Source organism: Marmota marmota, unplaced genomic scaffold, assembly GCF_001458135.2.
Source record: "Marmota marmota marmota unplaced genomic scaffold, marMar, whole genome shotgun sequence".
NCBI lineage: Eukaryota > Metazoa > Chordata > Mammalia > Rodentia > Sciuridae > Marmota > Marmota marmota.
The window spans coordinates 10,917,666-10,943,924 of NW_026000169.1; the positions used below are offsets into that span (position 1 = coordinate 10,917,666).

General features: G+C 33.2%; 1 protein-coding gene across 19 annotated transcripts in view; it reads right to left on the reverse strand.

Moving 5' to 3' along the window:
* The window catches only part of Sox5 (SRY-box transcription factor 5), a 960,532-nt gene that overhangs the window by 286,405 nt on the left and 647,868 nt on the right, over positions 1–26,259 (reverse strand). For all 19 annotated transcript variants that reach the window (XM_048787312.1, XM_048787308.1, XM_048787306.1 and 16 more), the window contains one exon: positions 4,498–4,708. In XM_048787312.1, the coding sequence (XP_048643269.1) occupies positions 4,498–4,708 (211 nt within the window). The remainder of the gene's footprint in view (positions 1–4,497; positions 4,709–26,259) is intronic.

Consider the following 26,259-nt stretch of genomic DNA (forward strand, 5'->3'; position numbering starts at 1 on the left):
AATTTTATGAAAGTGACTCAATTAACAAATGCAGAAAACAGCTAAACCAACACATCACCAGAGAAAATACACATACATCAAACAAGCATATGAAAAGATGTTGAACATTGCTTGTCATTACAGAATTGAGAATTAAAACAATAATGAGATACTATTACAAACCTATTTGAATTAATAAAATCCAAAAAACTAACAATATCAAATGCTGAAGAAGATGTGGAGCAACAGGAACTTACATTTATCGCAAGTATGTAAAATCATATAGCCACATTTAAAACTGTTTAGCAGATTCTTAAAAAGCCAAACATTTTGCTGCCATATATTGCAGCAATCATTTTCCCAGGTATTTACTCAATTGAGCTGAAAACTTATGTCCACACAAAAATCTGCACATGAATATTGATAGAAGCTTTATTCCAAATAAGCCAAAACTGGAAGTAACCAAGATGTCCTTTGATATGCAAATGGATAAACAAACTGTGGTACATTCACACAATGAGTATTATTCACTGATAAAAAGAGATGAGCTATCAAGCCATGAAAAGACATGGAAGTAATATATATTAATAAGTAAAGAGCTTGTCTGAAAAGGCTACATGCTGTATGCCTCTAATTATAAGATATTCTAGTAAAGTTGAAACGGTAGGAATAGGAAAAGATAACCATTTGTCTGGTATTCTGGAAAAGGAGGGAGGGATGATCAGGTAAAGCACAGGGGATACTTTAGGATGATGAAAACTGTCTCCACGGTAGTGTAATGGGGACTAAGTGATTATATCCATTTATCAAGACACTTAGAAATGTAAAATGCAAAGGTTGAACCTTAATATAAAAGCAAATTTAAAAAAATCATTTAGAAGTTTGAGGAATATCAAGAAAGAAAATAGAAAGAATTTAATTGTATTACAAATGTATGAAATGACCTTACTGAATGGGGTGGAGGGAAAATAAGTTACCTAAGTAACTTGGGTAAAGAATGGAATCTCTAAGAAGAAAAGCAGGAGGAATTCCATATAAGAACTATACTATAGTTGATCAAGATATTTCTTATCATGGTAATAATTCTGTTATTAATAATTCTGGTATTGTTATATGTACATAATGTCATTAAACAATTAAGTAAGTGGATGGTGGGAGTCAGGTTTCTCAAAGTTGGATGGGAGTGTACAGATCAAGAAGAGATTATGCTAAAATAATCCCTGTGGATAAACAGGGATTAATATTGGAGACACTAGTAAGAATTCATGTGTAGCTCCAGAGAGGTATTGTTAAACACAGTAATATTTATAGATATGTATGTAGATTAATATACACATATAAATTTATTTGTTGTACCAGCTGAGAGGCCCTAAAAGAAATTGTTATGGTTTAGATGTGGTGTCCCCCAAAAGCTCACATGTGAGACAATGCAAGGAGGTCTGGAGGAGAAATGATTGAGTTATATAGCCCTAACCTAACCAGTGAATAAATTCTTCATGGGATTAACTGAGTGGTTGCTAGAGGCAGATGGGGTGTGGCTGGAGAAAGTGGTTCACTGGAGGTACGGCTATAGGGTATATACTTTGTATTTGGAGAGTGGAGTCTCTGCTTCCTGATCACCACCATGTGAGCTGCTTTCCTCTCCTACATTCTTCTGCCAGGTTGTTCCTGTCTCATCTGGAACACTGAGGAGTGGAGTCCACTGTCTATGGATTGAGACCTCTGAAACCGTGAGCCCTTAAAAACCTTTTCCTCCTCTGCAGTTGTTCTTGTCATCTGTTTAGTCACAGCAATGAAAATGCTCACTAAAATAGAAATAGCATCTCAGAAGCAATGAGTACACCTAGAATCCAGATCCTTTCTTCAATAAAAGGAACCAGGGCTTCTTGGAAAAATATCTGATTGTAGAACAGGAGTACTCGAAAGGTATAAAATGAGCCTACAGCACCACAAAATAAGGCAGTGAGAAACTAAAACAAACAAACACAATCACAATACTAGTGGCATGTCTAAGTGACATACAAAGTATAAAATAAATTTCCTTGAGTCTACAGTAGTATAAATAAATGACTAAATAAATAAATGAGGGAAAAGAAATAAATGAAAAAAAATTCCAATGCAATGATGTAGATACACCACCCTAAACAAAGGGAATGCACATAACACCCTCCTCCTTAGTTGTGGACACGCAGAATTCTTTCCTTTTAAAGAAGGTGGTGTGGAAAGAGGGCAGGCAGCAACTTTATAGCAGAGAAACCTGACAAACACTAATTTAGCTAGATCCTTAAAGTCAACATCGACATGCTTAATTGCATAGAAAGTATATAATTGATATGATGTGACAAAAAATGCACTTTACTCAGTGGTCATCCTCCCCAAACTGCAAGCCCAAGTCTAATTAAAACATCTGACAAATTCCAATCAATGGACATCCTGCCATATACATGAATCTCAAAACTTTCAAGGTCATCAAAAACAAAAGCAGTATAACTATTGTACAAATAGTTAGAAGAAATGCTAGAAGAAAAACTTCTTTATATTTTTACCATAAAGAAGTCATAAATGTTTGAGAAGACAGGTATGTTCAATTTGATTACAACAATGAATGCATACATTGAAACATCTCAGGGTACCCCATTAGTATGGATAATTTTTGTTTTGATGTGTTAAAAAATTCCACATAAAAATAATTTAAAATAAAGAAAACGAGAACAGTCTAACAAATATTCACAGTCAAAAAGACCCTAGGAGAAATGACAACTAAATGTAATGTGTTTATTTTACTTTCATGGGATCCCCAAATAGGAAAAAAAAAACCAACCTTGTTGAAAGCAAAGAAAATCTGAATAAACTATGGACTTTGATAAATAATAATCTAATAAGATTGGTTCATTACTTACAACAAATGTAGTTACACTAATGTAAAATATTAATAAGAGGAAATTGTATATGGGGGAAACACATGGGAATTCTCTATTATCTGCTTCATTTTTCTGTAAATATGAAACTGCTCTATGAAAATAAAGATCTATTAATTTAAAAATATATGAATTATAATAGTGAATATCTTTGAATATTTGGCAGCTATTTTTTTTTCCAAATCACATTTAATGATAAGAGAAAACACACTAAAATGTTAAGTGCAACTGAAGATGCAAAATAATTTGAAAGGAAGAAGTTCATCCTGTTTAATAAACAGTATACAAAAATAAATGTATGACAGGTTTCATATCAAAAAATCTGCAATTTTAAGTAAATTTTATTTTTTCCATTAAATATTTTTTGTTTTTAAAATATTTTGTATAATAAGATCATATTTTTTAATATCAGGAAAACACACACAGTATTTTTTTTTTTAAAGTTGTCTGGGTCCTCCATAAAGCTCCATTTTTATCTCTGTGAGAATAGAAGGGGATGTAAGATATCAAAATACCAAAAGTTCTTGGGTGACCCAATCATTTCTAGAATTCTTTCCAATTCTAAGATCATGAGAATGGCATAAATAAAAACCATAATCCATGGCCTAGCTCTATATCTGACAGGGATCCAGAAATATTTATCACATAATTCCCAAATAAATTAGTTAACATACATTTCGTGTCAGAGAGACTTGGTATTTGCCAGTGTCTAACAGACTAGAAATGAGTACAACAACTCAGTATTATGTAGTGTACATGCAGTATATTTTTGGTTTATAATATGTCTTTGCATGCCATTACTGGTTGATTTGATTGAAACAGGAAACATGTTCTTGCTTGTGGTGTGGAATTCATGGTTGGGACATACACAGGTGTAAGTAGGTGTTTGTAAGCATCAGCAACATAAAGCTCACATCCATTGTGTATGAGCTTGTACTGGTTTATTTGCCTTACTGTTAAAATAAGTCCCTGTGCATATCACTTTCAGGCTGCTGTCAAAAAATGTTAAAGAGAGTCAGAGATGAAATCTTAAAAGAATAACTCCAGAAGCTCAACAAAATAGGGAGCACATCTTGGAGTTTAAGAGAATCACTAATTTTTAAATACACAGTAGGCCTAACCATATCAATTTTGGACTATAGAAGAAACAGACCTAAGATATATTAATGTATTAAGTTTTAAAAATGTAATTAAATTCTAAAAGTTTAAAAAATGTAATTAAATTCTAAAATGGTCCTTGATGAAAAGAAATTACTGGACATAAACAAACAAGACTGAGATATTTGACAGGGCTGTGACTTTTGTGGGCTCGGCTGCCACATTCCATTCTTGCATCTAAGTTTCACTCAACCACAACTCACTTGTGTGTGGAAAATAAGGAAGACATCAGAACATAAATGTATGATTTTAAAAATCCAGAGATGTACATCTAAGTGTTTCTGAGAAAGAATACTGTTCATCTTCATTGCATTTGGTTTCTGTTTTGTCCAATTTAACTTTATGAGCATAAAGGAAAAAAAAAAAAAAACACCTAGGAGTTAAAATCAAGGTACTGAAACCACACAGCAGAAATGACTCGATTTCCTTTTCCAGCCTTTACCTTCTGGTTCATTTTTGATGAGCTCCTCCATTTTCCTCTGCTTCAAGGTGTCAACAACATCAGCCAAGCTGCCCTTGCGCCGCTCAGGAGTCCCCAGGGCTGCGCTAGACAAGGATTCACCACTCTGTCGCCCACCTTCTTCTGCCTTCTGAGGTGAGGTAGATGAGTTGTGTGGAGCGAATGAAGACATAACTTTATTGCCATCAACTTCCTGAAAGACAAAACAAAAGAAAAAAGATTTTTTTGTTGTTTGTTTAAAGTTCAGTAAAATGCTTTTTTAAATTGGTCATGTGGCTCATTGAGTTGACACATTAAAAAGTGGCATGTCACTTTTTGCAAGAGCAAAAGAACAAAGACATTTCAGAAAAGTAAGGTAACTTTACAGCACTAGAGTGAGTCAATGACCAACTCTTAGGAAAAATCAAAATATAAGGCTTTTCTCCCTTAAACTGAAATAATAAAGCCTAAAAGTAAATAAATGACAGTATAGTCTTATACAAAACCTATATTGACGAGATTTTCTTATTTTTCTTCTTTTGCTTGAAAGTCTTAAGATTTATCCATGAGAATTAAATGTATTGGTCCTCCGGATTAAGGTTCTTCATGACATTGTTATATTTAAGCAAATAGCAGTATATGTATATTATTTTCATTTTAAGTAGCTGCCTCTTCTTGATAGCACTCTTAATTAAAATGGGCTCCTCCCCTAGTCCTCCACCACATTCGTAGGCTTTTAAGAAAACACAAGTGATTTAGATATCGGACAAGAATATTGCAAGTTCATTTTTGCTTATGCCGAGGGTCTTGCTGATCTCATTTGTTATCCAAAACACACGTTGATTCCAAATACTGTTTGCTATTTTGTATTTTGAGCCTCCTTGGCCCTATAATAAAGAAGCAATTTTTGCTTCTATTTTCATGTATATTTGTATTAAAATAATTTATTCTATAATTCTAAATATTAAATAATATTTTTGTATTAATATGTTGTCATCATGTTTCCCCATGAATTCTACCAGAACTTTGCAACATGTATACTATTTAGGGAATATTTTGTATCTAATACACTAAACTGATTTTTCAGGCACTTTTAAGGAGTGAAATTGAAATGATAAAAAACAATTTTTTACTTAAAGGTTTTCATAATATAGTCCATTAATTTCATAATCCTTTAACTTCCTACAAGGCAGAGTTCTTAAAAATAAAACTAAGTCCTAAAAACTTTTATTATCACCCTAAGTGTATTTCTTATATCTACAGTGTTAAAAGTTTCCATTAAAATATATTTGAGTGTGAACATATTTAATATTCAGAATAACAGATTACACCTGTTCACATATTCCTTCTCTACCTATTTAAGTCATATTAATAGGTTCTGTTGACTCCAGAAAAGTGACAAATCACATTGATTGATATCTAATGTTTTTAAGGTTAATGTTTTTAATGCTAATATTTTTGACTAGCTTAATAATACACTAAAAATACTTAACTAAAAAACCTGTCATGCAATTTTTTTAAAGTAGATTAAAAATAGAGATGTCAATGCAAACAATATGGTAATATGATTGTGCACTAATGGATATGAGTGAATATAAGGACATTAGCTGTGGTAAAACATAGCTATGGATGGGGCTATGACATGTGTAGAAAGCAAAAGAAAAAAATGTGTTTATACAATCTTCCAAATTGTTATTCTAAATCCCAAATGATTTCCATTTCTTACAAACATTAAGGAAAATGCTTCTGATGTACTACCCTTTGACTGAACTATACATACTTTAGTTTCTAATGTACTTGGGTTTAGAAAACAATATGCATAATGTAATAATTATAATCCTCTGCAGGTGAAGATACACTTTCAGAATTGTGTATTTAAAACCCACAAATAAAAATGAGCAAACACATTAAGCATGTGCATGTGTGCACACGCACACCACACACACACACACACACACACACACACACACACACTCCTCTCCAGAAAAGTGCAGTCACAAATTTTTTCAGTAAACAGGCATGCTTTTATGGATGGTCTATAACACATCAGCGTAGTTTTGTGTATATTACATGTCATTTTTCCATGTAATATTTTTCTTCTCATTTATTTCTGGGGACCAAAGCAGAAACACTCCAATGCTACCTTCATTTTGAACATTTTTATTTGTACTTTATTTTCACATTAAATGAAGACAAACTATAGAAGCAAAAATTGGTAGCTAACCTTCATTTGCCATAACTGGAAATTGCATGCATGCATCTTTCTATAGTATATCATCACTAGAGGGAATGGCACTCATATCTGCATGCAGTCAAATATACCGAAATATCCTAAAAATACTTTCAAATAAAATATCCCATTTTTCAGGTCTCTCATTTTCCACACCTTGCAAAGTGGAAAAAAATATCTTTAGAGAGTTTAACATATTTCACAAGAATTCTAAATTCAGTTGCTGTGGTAGAATTACAATAAATAAATTAATTAAACATCATTGCTATTACAGGCAGGAATATTTATCTTATCACTATTTCACCTGTCTGATTAGATTTTAGCCTCTGGCACTGTTGATCCTTTTTAACAGTATGATGTAGTTAACAGCTGCTTCAGTGTGGGACTTCACTGTTCATTTGCATGGTGAATAACTTGATAAGGAGTGCTGGCACAGTCTCCAAGCAAAGAAGTCCTAAGCATCTTCAGTTTCTTCCCTGGGATTGCCTGTGCCATACATGAAGTAATGACTACATGTTTCTCTGGACTCTGCCAACAAGTAAAATCCAGAGTCAACTAAGGGATATGTGACCCACCCCTGCCATATGTATTTCATCATGTCTCATAGATTCTAAGTATTAGTAAGCTTCAGGGTTTTGCAGATGAGCTCACAGTGATGTATGCCTTCTAAAGTTCAATGATAAAAAAGGTTCTAAACTTTTAGAATGAAGTTGATAATCTTCCTTTGTTATTCTTCAACAAGCTTACTTAATCTTATCACCTTTGTAACCAAGAGAAAAAAAAAAGGGGTATGCCAAAACATCTATCCTCATTGAAATACCTTTTCTTTTTCTTTTTTTTTTAAAGAGAGAGAGAGAGAGAGAGAGAGAGAGAGAGAGAGAACTTAAATATTTATTAATTTTTAGTTTTCGGTGGACACAACATCTTTGTTTGTATGTGGTGCTGAGGATCGAACCCGGGCTGCATGAATGCCATGCGAGCGGCTACCTCTTGAGCCACATCCCCAGCCCAAAATACCTTTTCAATTCCTATCAAAAATATCATTTTGCTATGAACTTGAGAAAAACATTGTGTCAATTTTAATATTTAAATTTTATTTGGATATTCAGATGAAATAAAGATATATACACATTTCCTTCATCATTTGAAATAAAGGTATACATGTTTCCTTTATTATTCAAAGGAAATTCCATTCCTTTTGTGGTTTTTATCCACAAGAAACACATTATTGTGTTGACTTGTCTTGTTTGTTTGTTTGCCAGGCAAAACCTTTAGGTCTCATTTTAATTTTTTTATTTGTTCTAATTAGTTATATAACTTTTTGGTCCTATAAACTGAAATAAACTGAAGTGCATAAAGAGTAGTAAAATAATGACATTTAATAATCTATCAGAATAAAAGTGATAAAATAATAGGTAATATTTACTGAATACTTACTTTGTGTTAGACATGGCTCAAAGTGCCTATGTACATAAATTTAATTAATTTCATGTCAAGTGTAACTATGATTTCCATTTCATAGCTAAAGAACCTGAACTGCACAGACTGAAAAATACCTGAGGTCACATGTATGATAAATCACAGGCTAGAAAATCAAATCCAATCTACTGGGCTCTGGAGTCCTTCTTAACCTTAGTGCTACTTACTGTGCCTCTTGTTAAAAACCAAAACCAACCAAACAAACAAAACCAAGGAGGTGAAGCAGCTCAACTATCTAATTCCAGCTACTTTGGAGGTTGAGGCAGAAGAATCACAAGTTTGAGGCCCACAAAGGCAATTTAGTGAAATCCTACCTCTAAAATTAAAAAAAAAATAAATAAAAGGGATAGGGAGGTAGTTGAATCATAAAGCACTTGGCTACCATATGAGAGGCCCTGGGTTCAATCCCCAGCACTGAAAACAAACAAACAAACAAAAAAACTATCAACTCTATTTTATTAAGGTTACAAGTGAACAAATATGCTGTCTTCTTATAATGAAGTATGAAAATGAGAGTTTTCCATTCCAATATGCCTAAAGAAAAGAAATAGCATAAATTCCTTCAAATTAGTTAAACCAACTATCTTCCAGTTTCCTAAAGCTCTGTCCATTCAAATATCCACTCGCTTATATCACATTAAAAAATATGAACTTGGACATTTAAAGCCAACACACAGAATTTTTTTCTAAGTGGCTATTCAGAGTAATGTTACTAGATAATTTATGTTTTATAAACTATTAGTATGAAATCTGTGAGTCTCTCTTTTTAAATATTTTTTAGTTGTAGTAGGATACTTTTATAAATACCTTTATTTTATTTTATTTTTATGTGGTGCTGAGGATCAAACCCAGCATCTCACATGTGCTAGGCAAGCACTCTACTACTGTGCTATAACCCCAGCCCTGGGTATCTTCTTTCTAACAAAATTAAGTTTTGAACTTAGAAAAATGCTAAGACAGAAGATGTGAACTATCATAATTTGATTCTCATTAATGCAAGTTCATTAATTTTGGTATTATGTAGAAATAGCATAAAATGAACTACAGATAGAAAGTGCTTTGCAATTCAAAATTTTTCCATGGTTATATTCTTCATCTAACCCCAGGCTATTCTTGTAAAAAATCACCATGAAAAGATGCAACACAATTGAAAAGTATCTTAAAAGATGCAATGTTTGTTTATTCCTTAACTTCTATAAAAATGGATAAAACATTTCTTATTACAAATGTTTTTCTTGAAACAAACTTTCACTACTTTTAATCTCTTCTGTCAAATTGGAAGATGCCAAATTTAGTATAGTAATAGCAGAATATGTGAGTATTTTATATGTATAAGTAGTTATTTCAAATATTTTTAAACTTTTTTTGCTGAAGATAATTTTTGATAACATTTCTCCATGGAAATCTAAACCACATTTTATTCCTTTTTGATCAGAGATCACTTAATGATACTATAAACATTCTCTTAAATACACATGCACATGTGTACACACAAACATATACTCATGCAATTGCACATATTGTCACATGGAATTTTAGAGAGTTAATTACTTTTCTATTTTCAGAATTCCAGCTGTAAATCTACACCATGACATCATACAGCAACTGCTGTTTACCATGGATTCCAGCTTAAGAATCTGTGACCTAAATGTATATCAGAAAGTACTATAAACTCATCAATATCTACAATTATTCTAAATACCCAGTTATTTGCCACCCCAAACCCCCTCAAACAACAGCTTCCATTGACATTTGATAATGATAAAGTTAACTAAAGGGATATAGAGCAGGAACTTAAAATATTAGTGCTCCAAAGGTAAGCAATTACAAAGAGATAAATATTTCAGTTGTTCTTTCAAATACTAATCTTCCTGAAAACAGGATGTCAATATAAGAAGGATACACTGAGACAAAACCAACACTTGACAAAAAATTCAATAGAGAACACTAAAAACTTTTTCTTTGGTTGACACGATCAAATTTAGTATTCTGGGAACAAGATATGGTCAGTTCTGAATACCTACAAAACAAAAGTTAGCACTTACAGACAGACCTTTGATGGGTGTTGTTATACTTGTGATTATAGCTGATTTTAAAGCCATTCAATTTAAAGTCTTTCCTTAGCTTTTTGCTGAAAAATAGCTGCCTAATGTGTACTTAGGTCTGGTATTTCGAGAGAAAAAAAAAAAGGAAAATGACAGAAGCAGTTTTGTTTGGGCTATTTCTGTATTCATCTACCCAGAGAGAGCTTATCACAACTGGTAATCCTTCTATACTGAAAAAAGCCACCAAGAATACTTCTCTAAAACTTAGCAGAGTTTTTATAATAGCAAAATCCCTTCGTGCCTAAACAACTACAAGGTTCACTAATAGAGAGTTCAGATTTTAGACGAATTGTTCATATATTTATCTGGGGAAGAGGCCAACAAGCTAGATAGATAGATAGATAGATAGATAGATAGATAGATAGATAGATAGATAGATAGACTGATTGATTTAAAAAAAATTTCTTAGGAGAGTGTGATGGTCACATGCCAGAATTGGAAGCACTGGCCTATTCTAGATTCCTTGCAAGCTACAGACTTAAGTACCCAATGACAGTTTTTAAGGAATACTTATATACATTTCAAGAATTATGAGATTCTTTGAAAATTAGTACTTTGGATCCTTAATATCCAAACATCACAACATGCATAATATTGGTGGGAATTCTAAAATGCTTCAATAGATAGTGTTATCTATTTTTGCTCTGGGATCTACTGAAAGCTCTATATTTCATGTCCTGCATAGCTCTAATTTTAGAGACTACTAAAGTTATCTTACAAGATTTCTTTAATGCACACATAACCTGCTCTTGGGGCAGATCTAATACTCTATAAACAGTGACAGGATTCATCAAGTTTACTAAAAATTATTGTGTTATAAAAATGGTTCCACTATATTTCAAATATAGGCTCCTGCTCACACTTCATACATTTTCCCTGTATTTTGGGACAGCATAAACAGAAGTGTTTGATATTTTTTTTCAAAGTCCAAAAATATAGATTCTTTTAAAGATTGTTGTTCAATAGGATGGAAATTCTGCAAAAATCTAAGTTGGTTTGCATTTCTGTGCCAAGCACTGAGATGAAATATTATCTTAGGCTTACATTTAATTACTGATCAGAAAAATAAAAATTAAAAATGCATTTTTTTCAAGATGAATTCACATGGTTCTAACAACAATAAAGGACAACTAAGATAGTTTAGCTTAGTGACAGGTGATTTGTATAAATATGATTTTCAAACATGGGTGCTTGAACTAATATCATTGGCATACCCAGTAATATTTTACACATTTTTGTCAGCCCTCCCTCTAGAATTCCTAAATCAGAAACTAAAAGGGTGGAGCTCAACCATATGTGATTTAACAAGCCTTCTGGGAGAGACTGATGTACACTAAAGTTTGAGAACCACTGTTATAAAATAAGCTGTGAGAGTTAATGAGAGAGAAAGAGGGAGAGTGAAAAGGGAGATGATTAGCAGCTGCAGTGGGGGAGAAATATATCATTACACTGATAGAACTTAAAGGATATGAGGAGAGAGAAAAAAGAAAATATATTCCACAGAAGAGAACTAATGGGGCTGGAGGAAAGGCAAGGGTAAAAGAAACCAGACATGTTGGAGACAAATGATTTTTTTTAAATAGTCATGTGTCTGTTGATTTCTTATTAACTGCATAGATCCACAGATTGGAGAGTCTGAAATTTTTGGCAAAATTGCATGATTGAAATAGATTGTTTTAGAACTAAAGCAAAAAGGTGGTTTAAATTTATTGAACTTTTATCTGTTTTATACTATGAAGGAAAAACAATGATTCCTTTGTTTTTAAAATTATTACCATATTTGCCACCTAACTTAAATCTAGTAAATGAAACTCAAATTTAAGGGCACATTTTCTGATTATCAATGAGATGCTAGAAACATGAAAGTTTCGAAAGTATATTCAATTTCATGTGCAGGCTACATGAGCAGAAGTCTCTCATTTCTTTCTATTTTTTTTTCCAAATACTCCTTCAGAATTACGTTTGGTAAGAATCTCAGAATTGCTGTATTCAAGAATAAAATGTATGTTTTCATGTGCTCTCAAAACCACTTAATAAGCAAAAGTGGCATTTAGAGAATTGCTAATACATTAACTAATAGAACCTGTAAAAACAAAGAACATTTTGTGCTGTGACAGCCTCATTATCTTCCTGCCGATGATTTGTGTGCTGTCTTACTTATGATTAAACATGGAGCAAATACACTCTAAGACATTTGATGATCTCTTCCCTGAGGGCTCAAAGGTCAACCATAAGATGTTTCTAAACAAAAATTAGACTGCACATCAAAACATTTCCATTTAACACTTATCATTTACAATAAACTTTCCATAACTAGCCACTGATGATATATAATTCTTATCATTTCTCAGAGAAGTCACCAGAACATTCCTGCTGCACTTGTTAGCCAACTAAATATATTCTCACTCACTCCCTCTCCATCTTCCTCCCTCCCCCCTCCTTAGTACAAAGGAAGAAATGAGGCTTGAGAGTATTCCTCAATAGGAAATCCTTCCAAAACTGGTTACGTTAGTTGCTAAGTATAAGGGAAGTTATGAAATGACTTTCTTATTTATTTTTTGTACCAGGGATTGAACTCAGGGGCACTCTACCACTGAGCCACACCCCCAGCTATATTTTGTATTTTATTTAGACACAGGGTCTCACTGAGTTGCTTAGCACCTCACCATTGCTGAGGCTGGCTTTGAACTTGCAATCCTCCTGCCTCAGTCTCCCAAGCTGCTGGGGATTACAGGTGTTAGTCACCGCACCCAGTGTGAAATGACTTTTTAATTCTCTCTATATACATAGCAAATAATAAGAGTTGAGATTTGGTTAAGTTAACAAGCCCTTTGCCAGCACTGCTTTTAAGTGGAAATTGACTATGTTTAATAATAAAGAGAATAGATTTTAATTCCTTTACTCTATTCAGTGAAATATGCCAGCAGTAAAGCAGAATAAAGTGGTGGCTAAGCAAGGTAGAATTGGGGCTGGTGTTGGGTTTAAATCCAGGTGCTATTATCTATTAACTATATAATCTTGGGCAACTTATCTAAACTCTCTAGTCCTATTTCCTCATCCACAACAATGGGATAATAAAAGATAACTCATAGGTGCTTGTACATGTGAATATATACATGTGCACACACATATATACACATTAAATTGATCTCTGGAATTCAACACTAATGAAAAAATGTAAACAGTTAAAGGCGGAGCTATTATTTCATTCACTCCATTTTTGCTTCCATTGATGTAGTAAAAACCTGGGAATATAGCTCAGTGGTAGAGCACCTGTCTAGCATGAGAGATGTCTATATGGCATGGGCGGGGGGAGTGTGAATACTAACTTATGAGACAGCATAATGATAAATACAGAGAATCTGAAGACAAATACCTGTGTTTCAAATCCTGCTTCCACCATTCACTAGCTATTAAAAGTTTTTGAATATTTTTATGCCTTAGATTCTTATCTGCAAAATGGTGATAATTCTAGCATCTGCCTCATTAGGTTCTTAGAGTATTATGGGTCAAGATATAATGAATTATCTGAGTAAGGGGATTACATAAATTAAAATATGTATTACAAGTTACAAAACTCATAAAATGGTAACTGGGACTTGACAAGAGCTATATAATTATTTGTGTGTTCCAAGGAATAACCCAATATGTTAGGTTATAAATATAAACAAAATATATAGTATGCAAGAGCAAATTTTTTAAAAAAGTCAAGCGCTTTGTCAGAAAGGTGAAAAAAATGTCAACAAGAGACAAACCCTTTTCCTATTCTTCCTACTAAATATAAGAAAACACATATAAAAGTAGTTTCACAGCATTTCAGATAAAATCAAACTGCATCAAAGGGAAACATTTTTATGGAATTTAAAACATTTTTAATGTGGCTTTAAAAAAATTGGTTTATTTATTTTTTCCTTTTAGATATACATGACAGTAGAGTCTATTTTGACACAGAATACATACATGGATAATATCTTAATTTATGTAGGATCCCATTCTTATGGTTGTACATGCTGTGGAGTTTCACTGGTGGATTATTTATATATGAAAATAGGAAATTATATCTGATTCATTCTACTGTCTTTCTATTCTTATCCCCCTCCATAAAGATAACCTAGTATAAACTTTGTTTAGAAAGAAAGCATCCCACCATGTATCACACAGGTTCAGTGGCTTTTACCTCTGTTCTATACTCAACTTTCAAATTTCACAGCTCCACGGTTCTCTACAAAGTAGTAACTCATGGAAATAATCAAAGAAAAGCATTGTTCAATTACATCTTGTTACCAAATAAAACTTAAAAGGCAAGGTTTTAAGACACTCAAAAGTAATGAATTGTTTCATAAATACATGACACTAATTACTTATATTGTGACATTTCTACATTTCTTTCCCATTTTTCTTTATTCTTGTGCAATACACACATCAAGATTTTTCTTTCTTCATGAGAATATTAGCAGTACTAGATTCTCTTGCACATTGATCCTGAGTTCCTTTACATTATAATTACAAAGCACCAATAAAGGGAACAGGAAGGACAGATAAGCACTAATTCTCCATTCTGTCTAGCTTCTCTCTTCTGTGTTTCAGCAGTGCTGTGAATAAAATCCCTTATGGGCAACATGTCTTCTCAATGGAACAGGCTAACTTTCAGGGGAACGTCTGGCCCCTCTATCATGCCATCAGAGTAACTCCATCTTCCTATTTAAAAAATGCTAAGGGCATTTGTCAATACTAATCGAGGCTTTAAGTTACATGACTATGTTCACAGAAAAAGTAGCACTTTTTCTTTGAAAAGATCTTTTAGCGTGAGTTGACATGAGCAGTGATTTGAGAAAACAGAAGTGAAAGCTTTAGTGCATACTCTAAAAGTAATAATAAAGCAATATGTAGTCCACACATTTAAAAAAAATTTCCAACTAAATAAATGACTTAATTGGGTTATAAAGCAGAATTTCCTGATCCCACTTTAGTAGATGTATAAGGTATTCATTTTTTTTTCTAGTACTAGGGATTGAAACTTGCTACATCACCAGCCCTAGCAGGCATATGAGATCCATCACATAGCATACACAATCACAGAGATATAGATGTTTTTTATGTAAAACATCTCTGTAAAGATGACCTATAACAGTTTAATGAGAAATTCTATATATAGATTTTATTTTAGTCTCTTAGTTTCAAAGGATTTTTAAAAACCATTAAACTACACATTTTCCTGACCAAATGCACAAAATCTGTTTAAATTCACTAAAACATCAGTAAAAATATAGCTACCACTTCTGCAGTTCTTAATGGCACTATTCTAAATGTTTTATGGACTTTATCTTTTATATTCTCAGAGGAATTCCATGAAGACTGTTATCCCTATTTAACGTGAGGAAATTAAGGTTTCTAAGAGTAATTTACCCAAAGTAATCACAGAAAATGTTAAGTTGAAGAATTAAACTAAAACTCATGCTGGTCATCATTCTGCTATGCTACTGTCCTCAGTAACATCAGGTACTGCAAGAGATACCCAAAATTAAAAAAGCAAAGCTCATTCTGTCCTCAAAGAGTTCAAAATCTGAGAGGCATAGAAATACATATGAAACAATTAGTAATCATAACAACTGTAATGAGTATTAATTTTAAGGGTAGCAAATTAGAAGCAAAAAATGCAGAAATTTAAAGGACAACATTGAAAACCAAAGAAAGATGGAAATCTCCTTTACATAGGACTAAGCACACACATTTTAGGATTTCTTATTTTATATGTTTCTATACCATTAAGAAAGGAGACATCTTGGAATATGAACCACATACCCCAGTTCTTTTTATCAGTATTCAACAAACACAAATTGACATAATTATAAAATTATTAAATCTTTATGCATAGTAGTCTTTATTCTATGCCTAGAAGAAATTATAGAGAAGAAAATATACAAAGCATTCTCAAAGACGTTACCCAGGAGATTTTGGTGTTCTGCTTTGGCACTGAAGGATTGAATCTGGGGGTGCTTTAGCACCAGCTATATCCTTACTTCTATTTACTTATTTATTTATTTATTTATTTATTTTTGAGGCAGATCTCACTAAATTTCTTAGGCTGGCTTCAAACATGTGATCCTCTTGCCTCAGCCTACCCAAATCACTGGGATTATTGGTGTGTACTACTGCACCTGCTCACCCAGGAAATATTTGAGTATATATACAAATACACATATACTATAGGGAAGAAAGTGGCTTAGCTCTCCAAAGTGGGGAATGATAAATAAAAAAAAAAAACTAAATACAAAGCTCATTTCACAAAGGGTCATGAGCGTCAAGAAGGAGAGTTTACATTTGACCTGGCAGGCAATGGAAAACTGTTGATTCTGTAGAGGGTTGATTCTATTGAAGTACCTTATTAGAAAGATTAGCCCAGCAGTTGTATGTAGGATGAATTGGACAGAGGGGAAAGTAAAAATCTCCACTGAATAGGAAACTCTTACCATGGCATGTATGTGACTATACAAAGCATTCTACTAGATTGTAGCAGTGAGAGTTCAAAAGAACCATCAAATTTATATGTCATTTTGATTATTAACTGGGGAAACAGGTTACACTCATCAATGAACTTTTCCAAACTGTACATATGCAAATTATTTTTGTTTGCTTTCTGTAGTGCATCCTCTTCCCCTTCTAATTCATCCCATTCAGAACCCAGGGACAATTACTTCTGTAGGCACATTGATGGGAATTAGTATGCCATATGGGGAAAGGCTAATAGATGCCTTAGGTAGCTGGATGTTCTAGACATGATCTTTGTAATGTATTAGATGACCGTGTATGAATGGGGATCTTTTTGTTTGTATTAAAATGTGCTTATATGTCTGAGGAATATACACATGATCTTTGATATTTTGTTTTTTTCCAATTTAAATTATTACTAACAGATCAAATCCTAAAGACAATTCGAAGGAAGAGATGATAGGATTAGATAACTTGTAAATAAAGAGAAAGGAGTCAAAGATAAATGAGGTTCTTGCTTAGGAGGTAGAAATAATGATTATGGTGTTGACCAAAAATAATAATTAGCAAAGAGGATATTTAAAATAGAGTCAGTATATCTAAAAAGTTTTAATATATCCATTTAAATTAATTAGTTTGTAAGTTGATCATTAGCTCTTATTTCTGACCCCAGTACTATAAATACTAAGTATCACATAATTACACTCAGAAGATTGAAATGATGGCTTTATATTGAAATATTTAAATCTGTATGTAGAAGTGTCTGGAAATACAAGATACAGGTGAAGAAATGAGGGTTGTAAAATGGTAACTTAAGAACTATTTCTTTCCAATGAATTATTAAATCCATTTTAGGTCATCATCCTTCAGAATATGTCTATAGGGAGATCAAATGGGCAAGTCCTCTTCACATGTCTAAAATGGCTGTTATAAGTGGATAATACCTTCTCCTTATAAAATGTTGGTTTATCATGTAGATTTTTATAAGCTTATCACTATTAATAATTAGATTTTGAAAGATGTTTTATAAGGATAAATACACTCAGAAAAATAATAATGAGCACCTATAGAAGAAGCAAAACCTAAAAAGACATGAGAAGACTCTAGAACAAAAATGTCAGAATAAGAGATTTTAGTTATTCCATGAAGTAAGGCTATAGTAAGACAAAAAGATAGCACTGTAAAAATAAGGGGGAAAGAAACAGAACCAATTTTTCCCTTACTTACAATTAATGAATGGGATCTCCTCATGCTGAGTTCCTGGTGCTATACCTGTCATGCCTTATAGATGTCAGAATGAAGAGGAAGCAAATGTGATTTATCAATAGCAAAAAAATGTTTTTGTAGAAACCGTTTGCTATAAGTCCTCCAAGTTGTAATCACAGGTGTAAATTGGATCTAATAGTATTTTTCCCCCAGTAACACATTGCTTAGGTGGGGATGTACATATAAAAATTAAATTGAGTTTAAGTTATACTAAATCCTATGGTATACAGAGAGAAAATAAATAATTTTGCATTTTAGACAGATATGTTCCTATGTATAATTCTATATTAATTTCTATCTTTTGAATGTCCCTAGATATTTCTGATATTTCAGATTGACTCTGGCTTGGTACTCAATAACCTGCAAAAATGCCAATCCAAAATGAAGGCAGGTACTCTTTATATTCCCCCAAACCAAAAGAATAAAGAGAATATAGGATTTGTTTTGTGTTATAAAGCCACATTGTTTGACTAATGGAGATCAATTTAAATAGTCATTTTCTTTAAGCCTGAAATGTATTAAGACTAAGTCTCAGGGTGGGAACCAACCAGGTATCGCTATGCTTTAGCAGCTCTGAGATGATTCACACACACAGGCTTCTTACAAAAGTCCTTCGCTATCTATTCATTATACTTAGCAACATCAAACAGGGAAAAATAATTAAAAAGCTCCTATTGAGCACCTAGAGACCTTGAACATAGACAGGGGGTGAATACAAAGACAGAATATTTGGTTACAAGAGTCACACTTCATTCCTTTAATTAATTTTTTTATACAGTACATTTTTGGTTTTTCCATTATTTTCCTTCTACTCCCCTGGTTCTAACAGAGGTATACACATACATGTATATATTTCATTAAGGGGAAATAAAAGGGTTGTCTTTAGTTAAGATGTTTCCATTCACAGAGACTACACATTTAAAAAATAAATTGCCTGAATAAATTCAATTATCTAGAGAAGCAAAGGAAATCACATGCAAATGACATTATATGCCGAGGCCATTCCGACAGCTTCATGTTTATTTTTATTGTTTCAGTCAGTGGAAGGGAAAAGCTGTCAAAAATGTAACATCTCTTCCTTTTTAAAGGCCCAATATCCATGATACTAAAAATTGCATGAGCAATAATATTGAGAAAAGAAATTTGTCTACAACTGGAAATGGAGAAGGTTCAGATTCTCTCCAGCTCAATGCTAGCAGGAAAGTGGGCCCCCATATACCTTGCATGTATTTTCCCTACAAAAAGGAAAGAATACCATGTAATTTGCTAATAGTTCAACATCAATCCAGACAATGAAAACTGGCTTAAAAAATAGAGTATCTAAAAAAAAGTAATAAATCCACATAAGTCACATTATCCTGTAACGTGACTTAAGGTAAATTCTGCCTTCTGCCAACAGCACTGTAAATAGTATGTACCACAAAGGACTTTATCAGAAGAGACTTTTCAGCCATGTACATTCCTATTCCTCTGTGTGTATGTGTGTGTATGTGTAGGTGTGTGAAATTATATACATACATAAGAGAGAGAGCGAGAGAGAGAGAGAGAGAGAGAGATTGAGATTGATTCCCACCTGTCTTTTGAGATGACAAAAATAAGTGAATAAGATTTAGACTGACTTTGTGATACGTTCTTGCTGAAAATCCCTGGCTTTTTACACTGAATTTACGTGCTACCTGAGTTCTCTTGAAGCATGAATATACCAAGTAAATGTGGCATATGTTTGTATTTTCTTGCCAATTCCAAATTCATTCATTCAAATCACTCACTGCAGGCCAAATTCTTATCCAATTCCACAGAGTCACTAATTTTCCTGGAAGTGAATAGCAGCTTTGTGCATGGAAACTGGGAAGTCAATAGCAGGTCTGTGCATGGAAGAACCATGCAACTAGTGGAAAGGATAAGAATTTGACCACAGGATTTCTTGAGTGTGGTAGAACCAAGTTGGAAATGACTTAAATGATGAAGTTTTCAACACTTTCACTTGGGTGTCAATCCAAGCCTTGACAATTTGAATAACAGAATTTTTTCTCTCTGGACTCAGTATGTATCTCTATTTTTGCTCTTTATATGGCCATATTATATACCACTCTGATTCAATATGGATGAGGTTAACTCTTTAATATACTTGTATTACAATGTTCTCTGTCATAATTAATCTTAAATTTTATTCAGAACCTAAAATTATCTTCTGAGCAAAATAATAAAAGTACCGTTTATTAAACTGGATGTGCCAATCACTATATGGGTTTTTAATAAGCAGTTTCTCTGATCCCTCCTTACAGATCTATGATGTAGGAAATGTTTGCACTACTTGTACACATACTGAAACTGAGTTTAGCAGTAGGCTTAAGTTAAATGATAAATAATTTGAATCCACATCTAGCTGATTCCTACTAATGTACTTTAACCACTCTGCCATATAACTTCTCATCAGAATGAAATACCTAATTGTTTTAATTTTACAAACCTTAATCTAATTTTCTAGGCAAAGTCTGTATTGCTCCACATATGTCATCCTTCAATCCCAATACATTATTTTCAATGCCATGGTTTGAATTTATAGTGTATTTTATTAAAATATTTAATTTTCTATATAATTTCCAATTGACTACATTTTATACCTCAACTTCCATGACTTGTATTTCCAAATGGAAATTAGGCAGTTTGGGCATACTTCTAAACAACACACATACCAATAAAGCATCCCACAAAATCTGTTAACCACGGACTTACTTTTTGGAAAGTATCCTGGGTCCTGGTAGGAATAAATAATCTAGAAATAAAACCCAATGTTTCTCATGACCTCTTCTAAATAAGTGAAAGTAAGAATACTATGTTTCCATTTTCTAGCTTTTGATGGCCCACCCTCTGCTCACTGGTCAGCTTTCTCTCAGGCATTGCCTATTTTAACCTTCAATGGTCAAAAGCAAATTCTAAGCCATAATGAGTTCATACTTTTTACACAGACCCCTTTACTTTCTAAACTCTCTGTCGGAGGGAATTGATCTTGACATGTTGTTGAAGTTCTTTTCTGTGGCTTCCCCCTGGCTCTCAAAAAAAATGAGAACATCTTTGAATGACATGCAAATCTGTCTATCCCCATTCTCCACTCTGCCTATGGATACAAGGGCAGTTTAACTCCTTGCTCTCAAAACCATGGGCCCCTATTTCCTCATTTCCTTGTCCCTTCCAAGAATACAACAAGCTTTGAAACTCTCTTTGGGTTTACATCCTTGGGCATTTACAATTTCAATAAATATTTGTTGAATACAGGACTTTCCTGAAATTCACAATTTCAAATCTTGTGTCTACGCCGGTAATTTTCACATTTCTGTCTCCTGCAGGGAGATTTCCATCACATAATTTCAATCTTCTGTCTACCATCTGAGTATCTCAGTACCTCAAGCCTGGCATACATAAATGCAAACTCAGAATACTGTCTCTTAATCTGGCTGCTGTGTGGAGCTCATTTTTAACTCCTTATAGTGACACATTTTCTCAGTCACACAGGATCAAAACGGAAATCACTACTTTGGACTCCAGGTGAGTCTCTTAACCTGTCTAAACTTTCCTATCTCAAAATAGGTATTGTTGATCTAATGACAGGTTTGAAATTCCATAGATATGTAATTGGTAGATATGTGAAAATACAAACAGGTAGCTGCCTTATCTTTGGTCTTTAATCATTCTAAAATTTTCTATCGCTCCATCATTCTTAAAAAGTCCACTTTATAAAAAGTCTGGATTTATAGTAAGATAAACTAGGAATTTGTACTATGTTCAACCACTGAAAGGAATTAAGTAGGCTAGATCTGTCCCTATGGAAAGGAATAGGTTTATCCTAGGCACTATGCCACCACCAAATGGACAGTGATGTCTCTTACTGTGAAAAGCAGATCTGTAAATTAAGCTCCAGCTGTGTATAAATAACAAAGGAGACAGTAAGAAAAATTCTACTTACAAATACAATTAACATAAAAATTATGACTTCACTATAAATAATATAAGTTCAAATATAAAGGTAACTAAATACAACTATGGAGTTTTCACCTCGACTGAAAAACAAAGACATGAAGATAATGTGAAGAAATGATACAATAAACTTGAATTTCCTTCCTCCCTCCTCTTCTTTTTTTCTTGCTTTCTTCCAATGATTCTGTAAAGTTCAATGGATTTGAATATTAGCTCTTTGGTCAGATTTCCTCTTTTGCCTTTTCTGCTTGTTGTGACATGTTCTACTCTATGGCCCTTCTCAGGATTTCTAGGGAAGACAAGACAGTCAAGATTTTTCTTTTTGTTGAGTTCTCTAAAATGCTTAATTGTTTCTCTGACTTTGCCACATTCTGACTGGCCTGGGCAAAGGAAATAAGTTTAAGCCTGGAAAGAAAATATATTACAAAAATTTTGAAGGAAGCACAAATTATTTCTTTTTCATATTTGAGCATGAAAAGTAAATACAGCTACGCCTTGTTATTTCTTGTAATTTCTCCTGCTATTCACAACTTTGCTCTTACTTTCCACTTTCTTATGCTTGTAGCAATATCCCTATAATCAAACCCTGAGTTAGGTGTACAAGTATTTTTCTGATTCATAACAGAAAAAAAAATCTGGTATTATTTTACAGAACTTAGTTGACACTTTCTTTATATATTTCACTTAACTACAAGTAAGTCCAAATATTGGAGGAATTTTCATTTTGTTTTTCTTTGATGGCCTGTTGCACATGAGGCAAGTGCTCTACCTTTGAGCTCTATCCCCAGACAGACAGAGGGATTTTCTTACATGAACACATCTCCCTTCCTTCCCATCCTATTAAAAGGTGAATTCTGGTTCAATGTTGTTTTAGTGATCGGTTACAGAAACAAATCTGGATTAAAATTTTCATTTTTTTCCTCCCAGAAGATCCATATTTAGAATCTAAACTAAGTGACAATTTACAATTTAGTTTATGAGACCGGATTTTAATGATGCCATTTGTATATCTGAAATGTTTCATGAGTCCTAAAAATCAGAAATTCTAATTTATGACAGTATTTAGGCTCCCCACCTACCCCCCCCCCAATCTGTCCTTAATTTACTTTTAACTTTTCCCATGAGAACATGGTCTTTCAACTCAAGCCCATTCCGCCTGGTTGTGTGACTTTATTCCATTCTCTTCATTCTATACCCATGTGAATAAAATGGGAATGCCACATAACTGCTTTGCAGAAGGTTTAAAAGTTTACATGGCATGATCAACACAAATATAAATGCTTTACATAACCCCTGACCACATTTTTTCCCCTTATAGTACTGAGCTTTTAACCTAGGGGTACTTGACTACTGAGCTATATTCCTAGTCCTTATTTATTTTTATACAGGGTCTGCTTAAAATGCCCAGGCTGAGCTCAAACTTGCAATCCTCTTGAGATTCTGGAGGATTTACGTTTTGATAAATCTTACTTCCTTTTTACTGGACTCCTTGAATGAACACTTGCCATTAAATAGATTATGTTAGCCAATGTTCCACAGCTACACCTGGACATTCCCTGGAAAAACAAAGCTAGTGCAGGTCATGAGACACAGACTTTCAGAACTCCTCAAGAGGATCTGTTCCCAAGTTGAGCTCTTTCTCTCTCCTTAGAACATCTTCTTCCCTTTCTCTCTACCTCATTTTGAAACCATCTATTTTTCAAGACTTTGCTTAAATATCTTGGTTTGTAGGAACCCTTTACTAATTTTCACCCACTCATGAAATGGCTCTAAGAACCACCCTATATACCAATTTTGAAATGGATCCCACTCCTGACTGTGATTTCTACAAAATTGCAAGGATTGTGCCCTGTCCTCTAGATGGATGATCTTTGAAGCACCAGACCATGGAGAGATAAGATGCTAGCACAGAGTGGAAATCAATACAACCATGAGGCACTCCATTCAGTCAGCTCGTGTTCTCTGCATAGCAGACTTTGAAACAACATAGGGGACACTTTTGAGTAACACTGCTCTAGAGCCCTAGGTCAGCAATTCCCTTTATTCCTTCAGTCATAAAATGTCATTCTTCACTTGTAAACTCTCATAAGATATCACATATCCCTGAAACCTCTAGCACTCATGACAATATTATCCCAGTTAAAATGGGGCTTATGTGTGTATCCACTTTCCACATCACGCTATGAATTCCCAGAGGATGAAAATGTGCCTTTCTCATGTTGCCATTGAATATATTTTATATAGGAAATACTCAATAAATGTTAATTAAATCGAAATGACTTCACTGTCATTCCTTGAAGGGGGAGGCCTTTGAGATTTAGGTAAAACATGATGTCCTCCTCTGCCAAAATCTTTTCTATTATATAAGCACTCAGAATGCTGGTGCTCAGGTGTAAACAGCATTAAGAGGAGAGTACTAATGAGAGAAGTAACTATAGAAGGTATGTGCAGTGAAAGAAAGACTGGAGAAGAGAAGTTATTAAAAATAAAATGAAGCTGAGTGCAGTGGTGCACACGTGTAATCCCAGCTGCTCAGGAGGCTGAGACAGAAGGATTTCAAGTTCAAAGTCAGCCTCAGTAATTTATTGAGGCCCTAAGCAACTCAGTGAGACCCTGTCTATCAATAAAATACAAAGGGGCTGGAGATGTGGCTCAGTGATTAAGTGCCCCTGGGTTAAATTCCTGGTATCAAATAAATAACTAAGTAAAATGAAGAAGAAAAGAGTATATAGAAATTTGTCATGAGTAAAAGTTTAACTATTTCTCATTGATAAGATATTGAGACAATATCTTGAAATTAATTAAAATACATTGGAGATGAAGAAGTGGGCAAAAACATAAAGATTTAAAAATACACTTAATTTCTAAACTTTCCATACACCAAAGGAAAAAAAGCTTTTTTTTGTTGCCTGTTTTTTTATAAACTAGAGGCCCTTCAAATATATGATACATCTCCCTAATAAATGAAGCTCTAAGACTGATAAGAAAGCTCTAAGACTATTACCAGATAAGAAATCAGGTAACAAAGCAAACTGTAAGGATTGATGAAAATTCAAATAATCTGGGAGCATGATCATATGCATATATAAAAACATATTTTTATGTTAAAAAATATTTATTGTAAGGGCTGGAGCTATAGCTCACTTGGTAAAGTGCTTGTCTCATATTCACGAGGCCCTGGTTTCAATCCCCATCACCACCACCACCAATAACAAAAAAAAGTATTTTTTTTAAAAATATATATAATTTTGTGCATATTTATTTAAGTATACTTCTATATGTCTTTTTTCCATATTTTTATTGGTACTTTATAGTTGTACATACTTGTATGATTCATAGATACATATTTGCACATGCACACAATATAACAATATAATTTGGGCAATATTTTTTAAATAAAAATAATGAAATATTTCAAACAACTTGGGTTATATCAAGTAACTGATAAAGACCTACTTGCATGGTCCAACCACTACTGAACTGCAAGATCCTAGATTCTCATCACAATCCCACAATAATTATTCAACCTTGTTTTTTCCATTTAACTATGTGGAACAGGTGTTCAGATAGGAAAGCAGGACTTGGTGCTAAATTTTGTTCTAAATTGGATTTGTGCCATTTTGTGTGGTTTTGCAGTATTCATATTTCTTTTTTTTTTTCTTTTTTTATTGGTTGTTCAAAACATTACAGTATTCATATTTCTTAGCTATGATTTCTAGATGCACTGATCTTTCATATTTTCACTATTGCTACTTATGTAAGATTTACTGTGATGTAGGGGTTTTTTCCTTCAGTTGAGGTGCATAAATGAGGCACTTCACTCACTAAGGAAATCTCTTTATAATTACAGGGATCATATAAAAATCCCCTTATCCACCATGGAAATCTGGTAGCTATTTCAATGTAACAGAAATACTTAACTATTCAAAATTAGATGAAAGAACTACTGTCTTTTAAATAAAGTAAAATTGAAGACACTTTTCTGAAAAAATAATAAACAATACCTCTGAGAAATATTTACAGAAATTAAGTGCCTATGTATAGCTCATATATTAAATTAAAAGCATCTGAATCACAAATAATCAAGTTTTCATTTTGATGTCAGGTTGTGATTTTTTCATTATATCTGAATGAACTATTTAGCAAATACAGGAGAAGTAACAGGATATAGAAAGAAAAATAATACAAAATATCTTTTAGTTTCTATTTTTAAAAATTTTT